At 30.2% G+C, this 17,738-nt stretch overlaps 2 protein-coding genes across 2 annotated transcripts; both read right to left on the reverse strand.

Annotated features, from left to right (window-relative positions):
• Positions 1-4,991: 4,991 nt before the first annotated feature.
• On the reverse strand, positions 4,992-6,025 carry LOC117934459. The gene has a single exon (XM_034856155.1). The coding sequence runs from the start codon at positions 6,002-6,004 to the stop codon at positions 5,357-5,359; it is 648 nt and encodes a 215-aa protein (XP_034712046.1). The 5' UTR covers positions 6,005-6,025; the 3' UTR covers positions 4,992-5,356.
• A 2,845-nt stretch (positions 6,026-8,870) lies between these two features.
• On the reverse strand, positions 8,871-13,908 carry LOC117926551 (probable GABA transporter 2). Its single transcript, XM_034845680.1, has 7 exons — positions 13,672-13,908; positions 13,360-13,590; positions 12,782-12,879; positions 11,168-11,354; positions 10,212-10,342; positions 9,668-9,904; positions 8,871-9,542 (listed from the first exon to the last, which is right to left on the reverse strand). The coding sequence occupies exons 1-7, from the start codon at positions 13,763-13,765 to the stop codon at positions 9,153-9,155; spliced, it is 1,368 nt and encodes a 455-aa protein (XP_034701571.1). The 5' UTR covers positions 13,766-13,908; the 3' UTR covers positions 8,871-9,152.
• Between the last annotated feature and the right edge of the window lie 3,830 nt (positions 13,909-17,738).

The raw sequence follows: 17,738 nt of genomic DNA on the forward strand, positions 1-17,738 counted from the left end.
TGTAGGTATATTTCCAATTTTGGACGGGCCCTATGGTATTTGAAGGCGAGATTAACGTGAAATGCATGGTGGGGAGGGTGATATCAGTCAAACGTAATACACTGCAGTCATTCATTTGGGGCCACAACCACCTATGCGGTTTCCACAACCATATAAATTCTCAGTCATTTGTAGGTCCGAAGAGCGTTCACACAGCAAACCAAGTGTGGAAACCGTGTCCAATTTCCTTGCATCTGATGGGTGAAATCAGTCCAACGTCATGCGGAGGACTACCGTTTCCTCCTCTCATTTGTGTCGGGGGACTGGAGGATGCTTGATGGCTCACACAATCACACTTTGACAGCTAGTCTTCTTTTCGATTAGGGGCAGTTAATGGGATCCAATTACATTATTAATCATTAATATGACTTATTTGTCGGGTTTTGTGGAGCTTAGTTTTGTGTGATTCGGTTTGACGACCTGACCTGAATAATATTACGTGATTTTTTTAATAGGACATTCACTGAGACTTAGTCCATGGAGCGAAGGCTTGGACGATAGACCCTTTTGTAATTAGGGTTTTTTTTATTGTTGTCGCATTTTATATAAAGATAAAATATTATAGTCAAAAGTTGTACTCTGTATTATTCCCTAATAATAGTGATATCCCTGTAACTCCATGAACGTAGACAAATTACTGAATCACGTAAATACTGTCTTGTGTGTGTGATTGTTTTTCTTTAACGTGTGTTTTCTCTATTTTTTTTGTTTCTGTTCAAAATTCGGTTTAATTCCCTTCATTATATATATATATATATATATATATCAACAATATTGTAAATATTATAAAATTTTAGAAAAAAAAAATGATACCAAATATTAAGAACCTGAAAGTGCCACTAATCTTTTAAGGCGTTATTCCAAACTTTTTAGAACAAAGGTCAAATTTCTTAATTTTTTTATTATACATATTTTTATAGTATTAACCAATTTTTCACCTTATATAATGACTACTTATTCTAATGACTCGTTATGGGCATCAACGTTTGAAAGATAAAAAATTGTTATGACCATAAGGACATTGAGATATCTTTTTAGGGTAGATACCATAGATTGAATAAAAACATCTTCTTATCGAGGCTTACTATAAGATCTCCCACAATAAAAAGTCTCAATCTCTGAGCTTAATCTGACAGACATAACCCAAAGGATCTTCGTTTTGGGCTTGAGACTGAGCCTGATCGATGGTAGTGGAATTGGACATTTGGGCCATCATCTATATGCAGGCCAAGGCCCAAAGTTGCTTTTTTAGTTTAGAGTCACAATTGGGCCCAAGCCTCAAACAGCCCAATGTTGGATAATAAATTATGGCATTTGAAAAGTAACTTAGTTCGCTAATTTAATTATGTTTAGAAAATAATTTAGCCAATATAAATAGCCTAAGCCCATCCATAGATAATCTAAACATTAAAATGTAAAATATTGTGGTAATATCTTGTGGTTCAGTTTTAAGAAAATAATTAAAAATATCACATAAAATATTGAATAAAAAATTATTGATGAGACAAAAATTAATCCAAATTCTTTAAAAATATTAAGGAAAAATATTGGATAAAAAATATTTACGAGACGAAAATTAATTCAAACTTGTAAAAATATTAAGAAAAAATTTAAAAGATAAAAAATAAAAAACACATTTACTACTAAAATTGTAATTTATCTAGTTTGGATTGATTTAAGAATATAAAATAAATAATGATATTTGTATAATTATTTTTTATTTAAAAAATTTATAATTTTATTTACAAGTTTATATTAATCCTATATTTAATTACTATACAAAATATATAAAAAAAAATGAAGACTAATATTTTTAATATTTAATTAAATATCTTTGAAAATAAAAATTTTAAATAATTAATTTATTAAAATTCAATTTTAATATTTCTTTTTTTTTATCAAAATTAGAAAGGCCATGTTGGTAAAAAAAAAAATGATGAAGTTGGATTCACCTAGTAGCTTTCTTTATTCGCACCAAACCTCAAGAAATATAAACAAAATTAATCTTTTAATTATACAATATAGTAAGCAATTAGCTTCAATTATGATCATATTTGGAAGGTAATTTAGTTTAATTATATAATATGGTCACATTGAGAAGTGACATGGTCATATATGGGCAATAATTCAATCCAATTACTTTTTAATATGACTAATTTGAATTTAACAAGTAAAATTTAGATACTAGGTTGTGGTATTTGTTTTTTTACTTAATTCTAAATAGAACATTAATGCTTAATAGTATTAAATATTAGGTTGTTTGTTTTTGTAGTATTTTATTTTTATTAAGTATTAAAAAGTAAAAAAAAACTCATATGTTATTTTTTTCTATTTAGAAAAAGTTACATATTTTTGTTTTTTCTATTTAATAAAAAGTTTATAATAAATCATGAAAAAGTAGAAAAACAAACTACCTAAATTCTAAAAATAAATTGTTTTAAGTAAAAACCTAAAAAAACAAACACCGTATTATAACGTGACCTTATTCAATGGGTCCAATTAATAAGACCAACCTTGCAGGGAAACCAACCAAAATTTAATTGGCAGCAGAGAGATTTCTCTTTCCATCATGGGCCACCAGCATCAATAATACGGTACCCGATTTATTACCATGGCCCACAGTGATCAATAATGGATCATTTACTCAGATGAGATGGATTGGGCTCACCAGAAAACATACGGTTCAGTTGGAGTCCCCTACTTTATGGCATGATTTGGATCGACTCTTGGAGAGCTATAAATATAAATTAATGTTTCAAGTTTGAATGAAGTTTTTGCAACTGTTTGGATGATTTCATTGAAAATGTTATAGCATAAAAAGAAAAAATAAAGGAAAAAGGAAAAAAAAAATGAAAAAGAAAAAAGTTAAGAGAAATAGAAAAATAGATTTAATTTAAGAATGTGCATGTTTTTTTTTACCAATCTCAACTATATCTAATTTCATTTCATATTTTTCATATTAAGTCAAATATGAGAAAATCATTTTTTTTATGTTGTGTTTGAATCCTGGTAAATTTATGGGAAAATATAATAAAAGAAAATATAAGGAAAGAAAAATGATAAATAAATAAATAAATATATGTTTTAAATTAAGAAATTATTTTTATATACTGTTTTAAACTTATTTACTTATTTTTCAATACAATATAAAGATTAACTAATTTAAAATGCATAAGTTTCCAATACTATGTTTGGTTAGGAAACTAGTATGGAAAAAAAAAAAAAACTATGTAAGGAAAATGTGAAGAAAATTAATAAGAACAACATATTTGATTTCTAAAAGAAATTGGAAAAGTGAATGTAGGAACTAAAAAATAAAATTTTAATTGATAATTTATTTTTTATATTTTACTTCAAATTTTTTTCTAATTATTCTTTATAAAATTTAAATAATTTGAAATTGAATAATTTCTAATTAATTTTACTTATATTTAATAAAACAAACACGAAAAATATTTTATCTTAATATAACCTTAATACTTTCTTAATATTTTATCTTATTTAATTCATTTGTATTCTTTTTTTCCTTTTACAACACTTTCTTGTAACTAAACGTAACCTTAATTTAAAACACATGTGGTACCTATATTTATGATCACCTACTATTTTTTGGTGCAGATGTAAATGGTTTGTGGCCCTCAAGTGACTACTGGCCATGATTTAACAGGGGCCTATTTGAAAGAGTCCATGTCATGCTCCCACTTCTAGCTTACACAGGTGTTAAATGGGCCCACTCTAAAATTTTTATTGTGATATTATTACTTAAAGTAAAAAATAATAAATAATAAATAAAAATAATTAATTTATTTTTAAGTTCACATATTTATTTTATCTTTTTATTTTCATTTATCCTAATTATTTTGACGATCTCTTTTACTACTCCATAACCTCTATTATTACTCGATCTTCTTTACCCTACTTATAATTTATGATGATAAATATGTCAATTTGATGATTTCGAATAAAATTTAAGTTAATTTTATCAAACAATTTAATACTTAAAGTATGAATTAAGTAATAAGTTTTGAAAACCAAATTAAGCATTAGGTCTAAATCTTTAATTTGGTGGAAATATATGTGTATATCTTCGATTATTTATCTAATTAAATTAAAATATGTATATTCTAATATATGATTTTCAATAAGATATGATATCATTGCATGTTAAATTAAATTAAATAAATATGATATTCTAGGATAATTCGTTCGACGAGATGTGTTATATTATAATTATATTTAGTTTGTAAAATGAATAAAATAATAAAATGAAATATATATTATTTTTCATTGTTTAAAATAAAAATTATGTTGTAATGCAACATTTTTATTTATTTAAAAGAATATGAAATCTCTCTTATATTAAACAATACATATATTAATATAATTTTACAATATATTTTATAAATATTTTTTTTAGTTTTTTAACCATAAATTTAATTTGATAATAAAAATAATTTAGTTGGCAAAATAAGTCATATAAAAAATAATATATATATATATATATATAAGGAATAAAAAAAATCGAGGTTGATATATCTCATTACTTATCTTATGTTATCTCGACGTCTCTTGTCTTACTTATATCCAATCAACTAAATATAGTCTTATAAATTTTATACAATCACTTAAATAAAAACAATGTATAAACAGATTACAAAGAACAAGGAATAATTTAATACTTGTTAACAATATTTTGAAAAATAATTTTTAATTACTTTTAGGAAGAAAATTCTATTTGAGAAATTGAAAATGAAAAGTAAATGCATGTAAAAGTTTTAAAAATATTATTAATATTTTTAATTATTTATCATAATAAAACAAATTTTCAATTCTCAATAAAATTTGTCAAACCTAAACTTCAATTTTCCTTCTAATTTTTAGTTCATTTTAAATAACAAAGCATTATGCCACAAAGAGAACTTATGGGCTTCATCATCACACCACCATTGAAATGACCACAAACAAATTGATAATTCCATGGCACTAAAACTTGGAATTCAAAACCCTAATGACATCTAATCATACAACAGAGCCACAATGATCCAAAAAAAACACAAAAATTGAAAGATTAACAAATCTCCACTGTCAAAGATTCAAACTTTTAGGTATGGCAGGTTTGAATACCAATTCATAAAACCCAGGTTTGACTGTGCATCAAGTCCAAATCTCCATTAAGAAGTCAAAGTTGAAAACTCTAAGCAACATACTAAAATACAAATATATGATCTAACACAGAGAAAAAAAGTAGCTGTCATCCCATACTATAAACAAAAATTAATATCAATTTTTACATATTCTTTAAGCCTATTGTTTTTAACTATGCACATGAAATACCGACAGAACTGGCCGAGAAGCGATCGGAGGTTGATCTCTTTACCAGCGAGTTAACGTCCGGCGAAACTCCCGCATAGTCAATCTCCGACGCCTCAGGAATAGTCGAAAGTGCGTCGGATTTATCGTAGAAGAAGAAGGGCTCCTGCACCCGGAATAAGGAAGTAGGATGCGGTTTTAACCGGAAAACAGATCGGAGGAGCTTGTTAAACGATCGAGAGAACTTGGAGGGCTTCTTGGAGGGGGCCACCTGCGGCGGCGGAGGCGGGCGGCGATCGGATAAATGGGGCATGGAGAGGGTTCTTGATGATGAGACTATGGCGGAGTCGAGTTGGCGTTTGAAGGATTTAAGCTCGAAGGAGTCGTAAAGCGAACTGTCGCAGTCCCATATACGGGACTTGGCTTCTTCTTCGGATTTGTCTCTCTTCTGTTCTTTGGGTTTCTCCATTTCTGGAAGCTTTGAAGAGAGAAGAGAGAGAGAAGAGAGATGCGTGGAGTTTTCTGTATCCTGTATTTGTCTTTCAGTCGTTTCTTTCCTTTTGTAGTGGTTGATGAAAGATGAAACGCGTCGTTTAGTAAACCTAAAAGGTGTCTGTGGGATCACGTCCGCTTCACGTGGACCATAAAATGCCATATCCGCGTATGAGCTTATGACTAGGGGAAAAAGACCTCATTCGTCGACAGATGGCCAGAGCTTAAAGCCTCTGGACTTTTGGATTGTCACCAAGGAAAATCATAAGGTATCCTAGCAATTTGGAAATGAATTTTGACCACTTATATGCTTAGAATTTTATAAATAATTAAAAATAAATATTAATTTTAATTATTAAACATAATTTTCAATTCCTTCATGATTAATTATAAAAGATCGAAATAATTTTATTACATTTAAATATTTGAATATTAATGCTGATTGTCCAATTTCAACAATCAAAATTAATTTTAAAATTTTTTGCAATTAGAGAATTAAAGATATGATATCTTCATTGAATTGTAGAATGACTAGTATAAATTCACACTCAAGTTCTGTATAAAGTAAAAAATTGCTATTGGAATTGAGCAGATTTTCTCTGATAAGATTAAATGTGGTGGGTCCGTTTGATTTCCCCCAAACTCAAGTTGACATTTCGTACGTCAGAAAATTTGTTCGTTTAAAGAAGAGAGAGAGGGTTTCAATAATGCAAACAGTATATTTTTTCCCTATTTATTTAAGCCTAATGAAAGTAATATTATTTATGTAGGTTATGCCATGTTTGATTATATTAAAAAAAAAATCGAATGTAATTAAAATTATTTAAAAATTTATGTATTTTTAAATTATATAATTTTATATTAAAGAATTAAAAAAATATGAAATGAGTTTAATATAATATTTTAAAATAATTTATTTATTTTAATTTTTTCTTTTCATAGTAAATTTTATATTTAAAATTATTGATATTTTGTTTTGTGAAAAATCCACGAAGGTAACAACAATGATAGATAAACAAAGAGGTTGGATAAGAACGAAGAAAGGCATTGTTGGTCATGGAGTATTTGTAGACGAATTAATTTGAATTATTGATATTACTTTTAATCCGCCACGTTGCACATTCACGACTTGAATAGTGGGTATCATGTGAATCGCTTGTCATCATCATCTATCCATTCTTCACTTTTTTTTTTTAATACAAATATTAAAGTTTTGGTCATTTCTTTAATCCATTTTTATTTTATGGTATGGTCCTCACCAGAACATTCACACCGTACCTTGCCCTCGAAAACACGGCTTACATTAACGCCCTTTCCACACGCTAATGAAAATATCAATGGAGATATTTATATTTTTCTAAAAAAAAAAATCTTAAAAATTAATTAGCAAAATACGAAAATTTTGCATGCCCGTAGGTAAATATTTTAATTTATTCTCATAATTTATTATCTTCATAAGGAAAATAAAGCACAATACCCTTAAATTATGGATATTTTGAAGAAATCTTAAAAAAAATAATAATTATGTTTTGGATCCAATTGAGTCCAAAAATTAAGATTTAGTATATATAAATTCACTATTTAAACCCAAGACTCAAATGAAATGTGAATATCGAGAGAATGGATATGAATTTTTTATCTTTTCATAAATGACCTTTGTTAACTATGGAAAAAAAAAAAACATTAATTTAAATTTTATTCATTTTGTAAACATCAATAAAATTTAATATGATTTAGTGATTTAGAAAAAAAAAATAAATCCTTTAAAAAAATAAAAATAAATTATTATTATTTAAAAATCAAACATCTTGAAAAATATATTTTTTAAATTTGTGTATATAAAAAATAACTAAAAATATGTTAAATTTATTTTTTTAAAAAAATAAATTTTCATAATAATTATTAAAAAAACTTTTAAGATCAGAAAATTTGTTAAACATTATCATAGAAAATAGTTTTGAAGGGTATATTGGCATTTTCATATTTTATATCATTCTCATCAATTATACAACTTATATATACCAAAGCTGAATTTTTGAATCTAACTAGGTCCAAAACAAGATTGTCAAAAAAAAAAAAAAAAATCATATTTATTTACCCATTTGTAAGATTGACTACCTTATTTATTACCTACAAAATTCTAACTATTTAAAGAATTTTTTTTATTTGTTTACTTAAAATAAAAATAATATTTAAAGGTTTTTCGTATGAGAAGTTGAATTTATAATTTTTTTTTTCTATATTTAATAAAACATTTCCTATATAAAATTTATTAAAAAAAAAAACATTTTAGGAAGGGAAAGAATTGGCTCTATCGCGTGTAAGAACTAAGAACTATAAATTCTTGAGTGACAAGATTATATTAACTCATTCAATTTAATACAATGAAGAGACTCTAATTATATAGACTTGATTTTTAAATAGTTTCTACAACCCTACACCTCACACAAGAGAAAATGACTTAATTCTTAATTTTGTCTCACATGTTGATCATGTCGCACAATGAAAGCATCACCTTGAAATTCATCACATAACCCGGAAACAACGGAGGAATGAAATGAATGGAAGGCTAGTGTTTGACGAGATCAACTAATAATAACCCATTAGTTTTGATTTTAGTTTACACTTGAAAAAAGCTCAAGACCCAGCCTCTAAGGCTGGCTCACATGGCAAAGGATTTGAGTTCATGGGAAAGGAGAAAGGTATCAGGTTTGATTTTGGGTCTATATTAAGGTGGTTTCTTGGGGAAAAGGAAAGAGGAAATGATGGAAGAAAGGAAAAGGAAAAGGAAAATAATTTTTTTCTTGTTTCACCAGATTTTATTTTTCTTATTTTATCTTCTGGGTTAGAAAAAAACCAAGGGTATAAAAATACATAAATCTGTAAATAAACAAGAGAAATGTGATTCTTTCTTCTTTTACTTTTTGTGATTGTGAGATGATCCGAAGAGTGGTGGTTGAGGGAGGAGAGAGAGGTAGGGAGGGAGAGTCCGAGAGAGAGACTTTTTACTTTTTGTGATCCAAATAGAGAGAGGTAATTTTGAATCATCATCATATATAACTTTGGAAATCATGTAGAGTACAAAAGGTTAATGGCTGAGCCCCATGTTTTTCATTGTCTTCCCTTCCATATAAACTACACAAAGCAAGGATCAAGCCAAAAAAAAAAAAAAAAAAGTCTGGAATACATATCTTTCAGAGTAGTCATTTGCAGTTAATGCTCCACTCCATGAACTTGTATACTGTGGTACCGGTTGACTAATTGCCCTGCATATTTGAGACTCAAACCACACGATTAGTACGCACACAAGGTCAATCAACTACATCGCTGCTAAAGAGCTTAAACTTGTAGGCATCAAGAATCAACTTCCTTATGGAAGAGAATGCGCCCATGATTCCTGCACCCGTGAACACAATGATGATGGAGATGTTTATCCAATACATCAAGGACGATCTTGGGGGCTTGTAAGTCATGTTGTAGAGAAGCATTGGGAGGATGAAATCTAAAGGGATGAAGCCAATTGCTCCAACAACGCCATTGATGTCTCCGAAAAATGGTAGCATTGCTGCCATAAATCCACAGAAAATCATGTAAAGTGTTCGAAGAATTATCCTAGGGATGAGGTTTCTTTTAGAGAACAGCCCTTGATTCACATCTGCCGATTTCTTTTCCATGATCTCATAAGCCACTTGAGAATAGACCTGTGTTATATTCCAAAATGATTAATTAAAGTAAACAATGTTTTTTCCACTGAAGAACATCATGTGAAACAAAACTTTGGAAATCGGTTTCACCAAAACTTTATTGATAGAGAATTTGAGCTTACCAGCCCAATGGCCAATAGCTGAAGCAGAACAAAGATAACTGCCAGGCCTAGAACCCATGTTGGAGCTAAAGAAGGTCCCTCATCAGGCATTAGGCTCTTGAGAATGTTAGAACTTGATTTATTTCCGAATGCCCAGTATCCTGCCACTGAAGCTGAGTAGAAAGTAACGAAGATTACAGCGTAGCACATCAAAAGGCCTTTCACCATCTTCCCAGTAGCAGGTGGAGCAAGAGTTGCCTATATGGATGACAAGGCAAAATTCAAATGCATGAAGGATAAATCAGGGAAAACACAGCTTTAATACGCGAAATATGTGATTTGGTTGGGCCGTGACCATCCAGCCAAGCTGATTTCTATGCAGAAAGTACAGGCATACATTCAAAACTTCATTTTCAGCAGTGTCATTTAGACATTAATCCTAACCATTTGTTATGCATTCTGTCTCTAATAGTAACTGTAGTATTATTTGGCCACAAGAGAGACAGAAAGCAGAGGAAAACTTGAATTACCAAGCATAGAGGTTTTATCAAGGTGATGAAATTACCTGTATCTCAGGTAGAATCCCATTCCCAAAAATGGCAGCTATAATGGAGATGGAAGTGAAGGCACTGAAAACCCTTGCTGACTCTGAAGTCTCTAAGGAATAGTCTCTTGGAGGAGGATGTTTCGAGGTACCTACAGAAAATGTTGAGATAATTTAAAACCACCACAAGGATGAAAGAGCACCAAGAGAATATATAATAGCTATTACACTCATGCAGATAACTTGTATAGCTTGTTAACTGAGTTTACTCAATTAAATTTGGAAGAACCATAACAATCTTCAAGGAGCTCAAAGATTAGAAGTCACCACAAGATTCAAATTTTGTTTTTTGTTCAAATAGTTGAATTCACAAAATCAAAAACCACAAGCTCAATTTCGAAGTGCTTCCCCTGTTTTATTGTCTTTGATATCACAACCCATTTGATGGGAGCAACCTAATGCTAAAATGCATTCATATTCGGGCCTGCTATTTCATCATTCCAATGTGTATTGCAGATTAAGGATCCTAAATTAAATTTTTGTTTAGTAAAGAGGAGAACCCAAGAACCCCAAAATGATGGCATGGATGTAACTTCCCTCTGTTGGTCTGGGAAGCCTCATTGCTATAATTCCAATGAGAAATCCAAGAAGAAATTTACCCCACAACAAATCCACCAGTGAATTTGCGGTGTTTTCCAACAAAAGGGAGGAATAAGATAGGGAATGGCTCAGCATAATTTTGGTAGTCTCGTAAAAAAGGCATCAGCCTTTCCAAATTCAGTGCTCATGTGTGAAGTGCATAGCCTAATATAGAGCCCTCTTTATCTATTTTGTTGGCATTAAATTATTGCTTCTAAAGAACCACAAAATAATAGATGCATTTTTCGTAAGTTACTCTTAAACCTTCTCAGTAACATGGAAAAGTAAGGAAAACAGAAACAAATAAGGATTGAAGGAAAAAGTTCCAGTTTCCAGACCTGCATGAATGCAAGCACCAACCACAAGGAAAGTATAGCCTAAGCTGAGAAAAAGCGAAACAAGGTTGATGTGCCTGAGGGAGTGGAAGGTTGGAAGCTGAGAGAGGATGATCATTACTGCCGTCACCATAGCTATGAACTCATACAATTTCAAGGATCCATTGGGAAAAAGGTCCGAATACATGATCTTGTGCAGCCCAAAAAGAAGGGGAAAAAGGAAAAAGAAACTCAGTTTCAGAATTACAATTATAATAAGACAAAAAGACATGTATTTAGATTATAAAACATAAGGCCTCTTGGTTTTAAACATTTGTCCACACGAGAAATTCGAAGTTGATCAGATGGCACCAACCAAAGGTCCTTCCAACATACAGTTTCAGTTTAAGTATATCATTGTAAATCAATCAAAGAGAAATTTCAAACAAACTCAATTACAAGACACCAACTAAAGTTCCTTTTAAAGTTGCCCAAATTCAAAAGAGTGGTAATGGGAATTCCCAATAGAACTTCCCAGCTTGAAATCACAGCATGATAAAGACAAAAGCTAATCTTTTTTTCTTAGTGGGGGTGACCAAATCATGTTCCCATCTCAATTGGGCTCTACAAGTAAAGGTGTCATCCAAATGGGTGTGAACGGACAAGTCGCAATTATCTGACTCACTAGCAAGTATCTCAGGGCATGGTCAAAGTATTGTGATTTGTGGCCCCTTACCTGTTTGGTTGCTCTAGGTAGTTCTACTTTCTCTCTTAGTACATGCTCTAAGGCAACTGAAATTGTGAATACCATGAATTTCACTCACACCTACCCAAAAAAGGAAACCGATTTATAGATGGGATATCACCATTGATGTTTATGATGTCTGCTTTCCAGCATAAATCAATTTCCTGCCCATTTTTGCTAGGTAGATGGGGATTTCCATCCCTTATAGCGTGCCCCTTCCATTGAGTTGTTGTGAACTAAAGGTCACCATCTGCAAATCAAACCAGTGGGTGCCTAGTCTTCAGAGGCAGCAAGAATGGACCAAATAAACATATAACCTATGGGCATCACGTCTTTATCCTTATCCGTAGAATAATGACTACTCATCAGTCGGACCCCACCAAATCCGGGAAATCAATGTAGCACATGTCCATTAGAAATAAAACTTTGCAAGCTATTCAAAGAACATAATAAACTTTTGACCAAAATAACTGTTTTTTTTTTTTTTTTTCAAATAATTTGCTCTGAAAAGAAGGTTTTTTAGAGCGAATTTCAGAATGTAGTCAATTGATTTTGTTAAATGAAAAATACTTGTAATTTGACTAACTATTAAAAATATGAAAAACACTTTAAAAACTTTTATATTGTACGGAATTGAGTAGCACAAAATAAATAGATAAAACCATTTTTCATATTTGAGTTACACTGTCTTTATGAACTATTCACAAAAACAATTCTTTAGGAACTGTTTTAGAATTCGTCTCCAAACAGCGTGACGTCACCCACTTCCATCATTGATAAAAGTAGAACCCATCCTTCTCCATGATGGAACCCCTACAGTTTGGTGACGGAGCAACACAAAAGATGATAGGTTAAAGACGTATAAATCAATGAGTAGCTTTGAACTTTCATACCTGAAGGCATTCTCCTCCAAGCAAAATAGCTCCTATTCCCACTCCTGTGTTGATGGCGGCTTGGATGACTATTACAAAATAAAACATCCATCCAGACCCTGATCACCCAAAAAATAAATCAGCAACTGTGACTGAGATTTCATAGTTCATATGAAAATTAAAATCTTCTTGAGAAGCAATTATAAAGAAAGCAAGTGAAAAGTCCAAAAAAAACATCATTGGCTCATTTCACATCAAAGTCAAAATCCTAATAGATTGCTTATTCATGCTCTACAGAAGTAAAATAAATAATACAGAATTGATAAAGATGTTAATTTTTAAAACGAAATGAGAGTAGATCAAGTATTATACAAGTTTTTTCTTCCTAGAAACTTTGCTCACCAACAAATGGGGCCTAACATTTACAATGTGTGGTCCAAAACGCTGCGTTTAGAGGGTGGAGGGAAAGCCACGCGTCTCGATGAAAGTTTTGAAATTGTCGGACCACTTATATTTTCCAGGTAAATCTTTGGATTCATCACTGAAGCGACCTAATAAAAAAAGGCAAAAAAACTGAAGCGAGGTTCGCTGGCGATTACCTAAAACGTCGGCGGCGAGCTCCCGGAATCTGATGTGGCGCCGACCGGCCTTTTCGCAGTGGTCGAGAACTTTGGACATGAGATAGTAAGAGTAGAACGTGACCAGACCCATCGTCGTTAAGCAGAGGAACCCTAGGCCCCACCCTAGTCCTCTGAAAGCGTACGGTAGCGTCAGTATCGTAGGGCCGACGATCGCCGTCGTCAGGTGGAAGCCGGCGTGCCACCAAGTTCCTAATTTTATTTTTTAAAATTTATCACGAAATTGAAAGAAACCGGAAATACGAAGACCAGTAGGTGGAGGTTGGATATCACCTTTTGACTCCAGCACGAAAACTGCTCCTGCATCTTCTTCTCTATTCTGCTCTGCAAATGGATCCACGTGGAGAGGCTCCGCTATTGATCCCATCGAACAGGTTAATGATTTTCAAGTTCCAGGCGCAAGTTAGCAGAACGGAGAGCGGTGAGACCGCCGCGGAGCCGATCCCGATGACCGAAGCGTGGGAAGGGTCGAACAAAGTCTAACGTGCACGGGGCAAAGGATATATTTATAACATTCGTTTTCGTTTTCGTTTTTTAATTGGCAATGATGATTGAGAGGTGCAACAAATGAAGACCCTAAGCTCAAGCATTCTGCTAGATGAAATTACTTAACTACCCTCGCACTTTTAATCTATGAATAATTCATAGTAAAAATATATTCCATTTATAAAATTAACTTTTAAAGATTCACAATTTATATGCTTTTAATGTTGTGGAAAAACATCAGTGGTGGAAGATATGATATTAAAACGGAAATGATTGGGTATGGAGTAAATAATACATCAAACTTCATATCTTTTATGTGTCTATTGAATTTGTACTTATAAATAAATATACAAAGAAATAATTATGTATAATTAAATTTGACATAAATTTTAAAAATAAATTAGACATAACTTTAAATAAATGAGACATAAATTAAATTACAAGCGTATTGGATTATTTTTTTTATTTAATTATTTTTTATAATTTATTTTATTTTATTAGTACAAAAGAACATTTTTTAAAATCATTAAATATATTTACTAAAAATAGTTCTTATTCATTAATATGTTTATATTATTTTTAAAAATAAAGTGAAAATAAAAATTTATTAATTCAAATTCACGACCAAATAAAATGAGAACCTAAAATTCCTTTTTAGATATTCCTTAATATCAATGTCTCAACTATTTACAAAATAATGAAAAATAGATAATTATATGTCTGCTTCCATAAGAAATTGAAGAATTTTTTGAAAATCCTATAAGATTCATTTGATTTTTTCTTTGAAAGATCAGTATTTGGGTTTAAATTTTATTGAGAGGTCCATTAGAGATTAAAAATTGTTGAAGAAATAACAAAATGTTTCTTTTGTCTCTTATAGAGAGATCGAAAAATAAAAAAATTGTTAATTTTCGAGATAATTACATATTTACAAAATATTGTCTCAAGTCATCATATTTTATCAAATTCAACATATGATATGATTTATCAAATTTGGGATGTGATATGATTTGGAAGGATGAATCAGATATGAGTAGTTCCAATAAGAATGAAATTATTTTAAGATTTTAATTAATTGATATCTTTTTTTACACGACACTAAGGTTTTATATGAAGTTTTCGTTCATTTCAAGTTAAGAAGCAAACCATAAGTTATAAAAAAAGGTAATGAAAACTGAAAAGCAAAACAGAATACAAAAATCCAACATTTAACTCATGGGCGCGTGAGCAGGAGGAGGATGGATTTCGTGTATTGTCTCTCACACGTCAGACTTGAGTCTCGGCCGTTTTAATACGAAGAACATTTTTTTTTTTCTTGCAAGAAATTGTGAGATGTGTATGACACGAGTTTGAGGTTTTTCCGACGAATTCAAGGCACTTAGAAATTGTAAAGAAATGATGTGGCGAGAATATTTTCAAAATGATGCCAAATTATGTATATATATAAAAAAAGTCATATTTGAAAAAATGATTTTAATGAAATAATACAAAACATTTATGAGAAGTTATTTGAAAAAATAATTTTTAAGTCCCAATCATTTCAACATCAAGAACATTTTTCTTCCCTAAAATTATGAGATGAGTACGTGGATGATACGGGTTGGAGTTTATTTAATTTTTTTTTTTTATAGTATTTAAAAAATGATGGGCTGAAAACATTTTCAAATGATTGGGAGACGCAACATAATACAAAAATCATCTCTTAAATAATGGTTTCATGTTGACAAAAATATATAAGAAATTTGTATTTTAAATAACTTATTTTTAAGGATTATTTGATTAAAAGGGTAAATAAAACCTAATTTTAGAAATCTAATTTTTTATAATTTTTTTATCACATTTGGACTAAATTGCCCTTATTTTTTTCTTGTAAAAATAATATTTTATTTTAAAATTTATTATAAATACTTGAAATAATTAAGGATATTTATATCAAAAATGAATTACATTTTAAAAAAAACATAGAAAAAATTAAAATAACAAATATAAGAATTATATCATCCCTTTAATTAATTAATTCTATTTTTAATAAAAACTCCACAAAGATAGAGAGAATTTAGGTTGTTTTCCAACTTTTTTCCATGAAGTTGACAAGAATACTTTATCCGGATACTCATCCATGTAACAAAAAATGACATGAATTCAATCATAGGAAAAAAAAAAAGCTTTATGATCATATTTTAAAAAATATCATAAAGTACTTTTATTGTTTAAATGTTGTCATAAATTGAAGGGAAGATAATGTTAGCAAAAGCAAATCTTCCCACTAAGGAAAGCAAAACCAAATCGGAAGATGATTCTCCAAGGAACCTCGATTGATTTCTAAATTTCTATATTCCAATTCCATGTGCATTCAAATTTTCCTGGAAATTCAAATACACTAGAAAATTTCACACCTCCAACCGTGAGCATGTGATTCTATCTAAAGTGTCTGATTTCCAATTTTCATTGGAAATAAAAGTCCAAACACCTACTTTTTTCTTTTTATGGTTTAAGCCAGTGGGGATAATAGTTGCCATCTTAAGTCACCTTATGCCATTGTCAAGAAATGAAAACGACTTTGGTTGAGCATCAAACTTTCGTATGGAACTTATCCTCTCCTAGCAGTACTTTTCCTAAAACCATTTGTTTGGTTGTTTGGCAAGCAAGAAAATATAAGAGAACATCAAATTATGTCGACATTGAACTTATGGTCTAGTTGCTTCTCTTGGTCTATGAAGTGATGATTTCCTTATTTGAATGAATTCCTGGAAAACTTTTCTAGAAGGTTTTCTGCCCACGTCTTGGACAAGATTTCTAGGAAACATAATCCCAAATCCCTCCCCACTTCAGTTTATCTGTTTGTGGTCCAGATAAGATTTTCTGGATGGTTTGCAGAAACTCGTGTATTTGGACCATATGCTCTGAAAATATCATAAGCTCTCCACTTCTTTGTGTAGGATTGACTTTTTTTTTTTCCTTAAATGATAGCTTCCTTAGCTTGAATCATCCTGAAATTTTTCTCACCAATGTTAATAGAAAGGAGGCAAGAAAATAAAGTCATGAGTGCCAGAAGATCATCTTCATGGTTGTGGGTTTTTAGGTGTAAATTCATCTTATCATGCGTATCCTGGGCAAGATTTGTATCACACAGAAGATTGATAAATAAGCATCATGGCAAGATCATACTATAGAGCCTTTTTCTTATTGGAATTTACTTTTCCATTTAAAGCTTCTTCTGCAGATTTGGAAGCTCTCATTCTAACTATTCCTTCTTAGTTTCTACTTTCCGGAGAAAATTCCATATTTAGGTTGTGTTTGATTCGGAGAATACTAAGGAAAAAAGAAAATATAAAAGAAAATAATTTTTTTCATATTTAGTTATCTTATGGAAAAATATAAAAGAAAATCAAATATAATTAAAATTAATTAAAATTTTATGTATGTTTAAATTATATATCGATGAGTTAAAATAATCGGAATGTTCACAAAAGATTTTTTTTTTTTAAATAACATCATCAAAATTTAAATAAAGTAATTACTATACGATAAGTGTTAGTGTAAATAAGCCTACAATTAGTGTAAATAAACATTTTACCTTAACAAAAAGTGAACTAAATCTTTAACCGGGTTTTTGAAAAAATCATAAACAAAATTCTGCAAGACAACTATACGACCGACATGGGTTATGAAATAGTGGGGTTTTCTCATATGTCGTACTTTTAGGTGGTGTTTGTTTTTTTACTTAATTTTAAATAGAACTTTAATACTTAATAATGTTAAATATTAGATTGTTTGTTTTTTTAGTATTTTATTTATATTAAGTATTAAAAAGTAAAATAAATAAATATATATTATTTTTTCTATTTATAAAA

Source organism: Vitis riparia, chromosome 2 (assembly GCF_004353265.1).
Source record: "Vitis riparia cultivar Riparia Gloire de Montpellier isolate 1030 chromosome 2, EGFV_Vit.rip_1.0, whole genome shotgun sequence".
In the NCBI taxonomy this organism is placed as follows: Eukaryota; Viridiplantae; Streptophyta; class Magnoliopsida; order Vitales; family Vitaceae; genus Vitis; species Vitis riparia.